Source organism: Pterocles gutturalis, unplaced genomic scaffold (assembly GCF_000699245.1).
Source record: "Pterocles gutturalis isolate BGI_N339 unplaced genomic scaffold, ASM69924v1 scaffold9704, whole genome shotgun sequence".
Classification (NCBI taxonomy): domain Eukaryota; kingdom Metazoa; phylum Chordata; class Aves; order Pterocliformes; family Pteroclidae; genus Pterocles; species Pterocles gutturalis.
Genome location: NW_010135746.1, coordinates 32,822 through 35,088, shown reverse-complemented (window position 1 = coordinate 35,088; position 2,267 = coordinate 32,822). Strand labels below are relative to the sequence as shown.

General features: G+C 48.9%; 1 protein-coding gene across 1 annotated transcript; it reads left to right on the top strand.

Moving 5' to 3' along the window:
* The first annotated feature begins 304 nt into the window (after positions 1-304).
* Positions 305-823, top strand: PTRH2 (peptidyl-tRNA hydrolase 2). Its single transcript, XM_010082025.1, has one exon. It carries the CDS (start codon positions 305-307, stop codon positions 821-823), a length of 519 nt encoding a protein of 172 aa, XP_010080327.1.
* The last annotated feature ends 1,444 nt before the right edge of the window (positions 824-2,267 follow it).

Genomic DNA, 2,267 nt, shown 5'->3' with positions numbered 1-2,267 from the left:
GAACCCGCTGCTTCCCTCAGCGGTTTTGGGTGTGACTGTCCCAATTTGCCGTTTTTTTTTCCTTCTTCCCGAGTTGAAGCCGGTCGCTGGTGGGTTGTGCGCCGTCCCAGGTGACACGTTTGTGGCTGGGGTTTTTTTTCCAGGGTGAGGTGTCTCTGAACACCCTTCCCCAGTGCGGGGAGAAGGGATAACTCTTGTTAACAAACGTTGTCTCCAGTTAACCAGGTGCCCCCTCACAGGCTGGAAAACGCTCGAGTCAACGGTGGCTTTCCCCCCCTCCCCCAGCCAGTCTCCAGACCCCGCCATGGATTCTCTTTCCAGCCCCAGCTTGCTCAGTGTCATCGCTGGAGTCGCCTGCGGCGTGTGCCTGGGCTGGGGCATTCGCGGGAGGCTCCTAAGGCAGCCCAAAGCCGGAGTGACTGCGCCTGCAAACTGTCTGGGGAGCGAAGCTGACAGCATGGGAGAGTCTGGGGAGTTCAAGCTGGTGCTGGTCGTCCGCAATGATTTGAAGATGGGAAAGGGTAAAGTAGCAGCACAGTGTTCCCATGCTGCTGTTTCTGCCTACAAGCAAGTTCAAAGAAGAAATCCTGAGCTCCTGAAACAGTGGGAGTACTGCGGCCAACCTAAAGTGGTCCTCAAAGCTCCTGATGAAGAGACTCTGCACCAACTCCTGGCTGATGCTAAACAGCTCGGCCTGACTGTGAGCTTAATACAAGACGCAGGTCGTACTCAGATAGCGCCTGGCTCCCAGACAGTCCTTGGGATTGGGCCCGGACCAGCTGATGTAATAGATCAAGTTTCTGGTCACTTAAAACTCTACTGAAGTGGGGACCAAAGAAGTCTGAATGCATTGGTGTATAGCAGAAATGAAGCGATAAAGATCTAAGTTTGGGGATTTTTCCTTATGTTTACTCAGTATAAATAAAAAACAAGTTTTTGTAAGATTTAAGTTTGCAAATTGTGAGTTTCTCTATCTTCTGTATTGTGTTCTAAAGTGGAAAAGAAAATGCTAGACTCAGCAGAGTTGAGGGAAGTAGAGCTGTTAGAATTTTACTACCCCTACGATGGAACCCCGTATATTTAAGATTTGTCCAACTGATTGGAGGATTTTGCACTGTGTGGTTTACTGGCTGAATAAAAGCAGTAGCAAAGTGTAAGTGAACTTGTCGCATGTGCTAAAAATGACCCCTTCAAAAAACCTTCCTGGAAGGCAGAGGGTGAAAAGCTACATTCTTTAATTCGGAAAAGATGAGCTGCTGAAGCAGTTAAAAATTGCCCCATACAGAGGGGGGTAGCTATAGGCAACTTCCTGCACAAACAGTTTCTAGTAGAGTAACTGATGCAACAGCTTGTAACTGGTATGAGACTGACCAAGTTGAACAGGCTTTGCAGCTCAGTAACCAGCTCTGAGGAGGAGCTGTAAGCCACGCTCCTTTCTGGACAAGCCTGTGCAGCTACTGCACCTGCAGGAAGCTGCCAGCAGGTGAGAGCATGCCCTGCTGAGCCAAGGTGTAGGGAGTTACCCTACACATAACCAGCTTGTCAGACAGGGACTAAACTTACTTAAACCCTGTTTTACTTGGGATTAACAAGTCCTCTTGGGTTTAAGGTGTTACGAGACAGATTTCAGAGCACCCTCATCATGGCTCATGTAAATTCTACCCTTGCAGCTCTAACCCCATCAAAGGCGAATTCCTGCACTTCTCATTGGGTGGACTTCATAGGAGTCAGTTTTATAACCAAGCTGTTTTGTGACAATTCTGCTGTTGAGCACATTTCTGTTACAGCCTCTCAGCCCTGTCTTCTGTTATAACAGAGAGGAGGATTTGTCTCCAGCAGTCAAGTTTACAGCCACAGAGGGAATATCAGAGGGGTTGAAATACCAACAGAAGCAAGTGGAATAAACAGAGAATGGAAAAGTGTTTGTACTGCACCTCTTTCTTAGGTATTATTCTTTCCAACAAACAGCACTGCAGACTTTTGCTCCACCCCACTCTTGAACAAAGAACCTGTGGCAGGTTAAGCCCCCCCAGCTGCAGACACCAACCTTACACAGGGAACTGCAGCAGTGCCCAGCTGCCAGCATCACACAGTGCAACTCTGCAGCCCCAGCTGCAGCTTCCCAGGAGGAAGGGGGTTCAGCCTCAGAGCTGGAACCTGACACTGAGGGCAGCTCCTGGTGAGGAGAAAGCAGCTTCTACAGCTATCACAACTACAGCCAGTGCTGTGACACTCATTACACTCAAGTATGACAGTATTCATAGAGG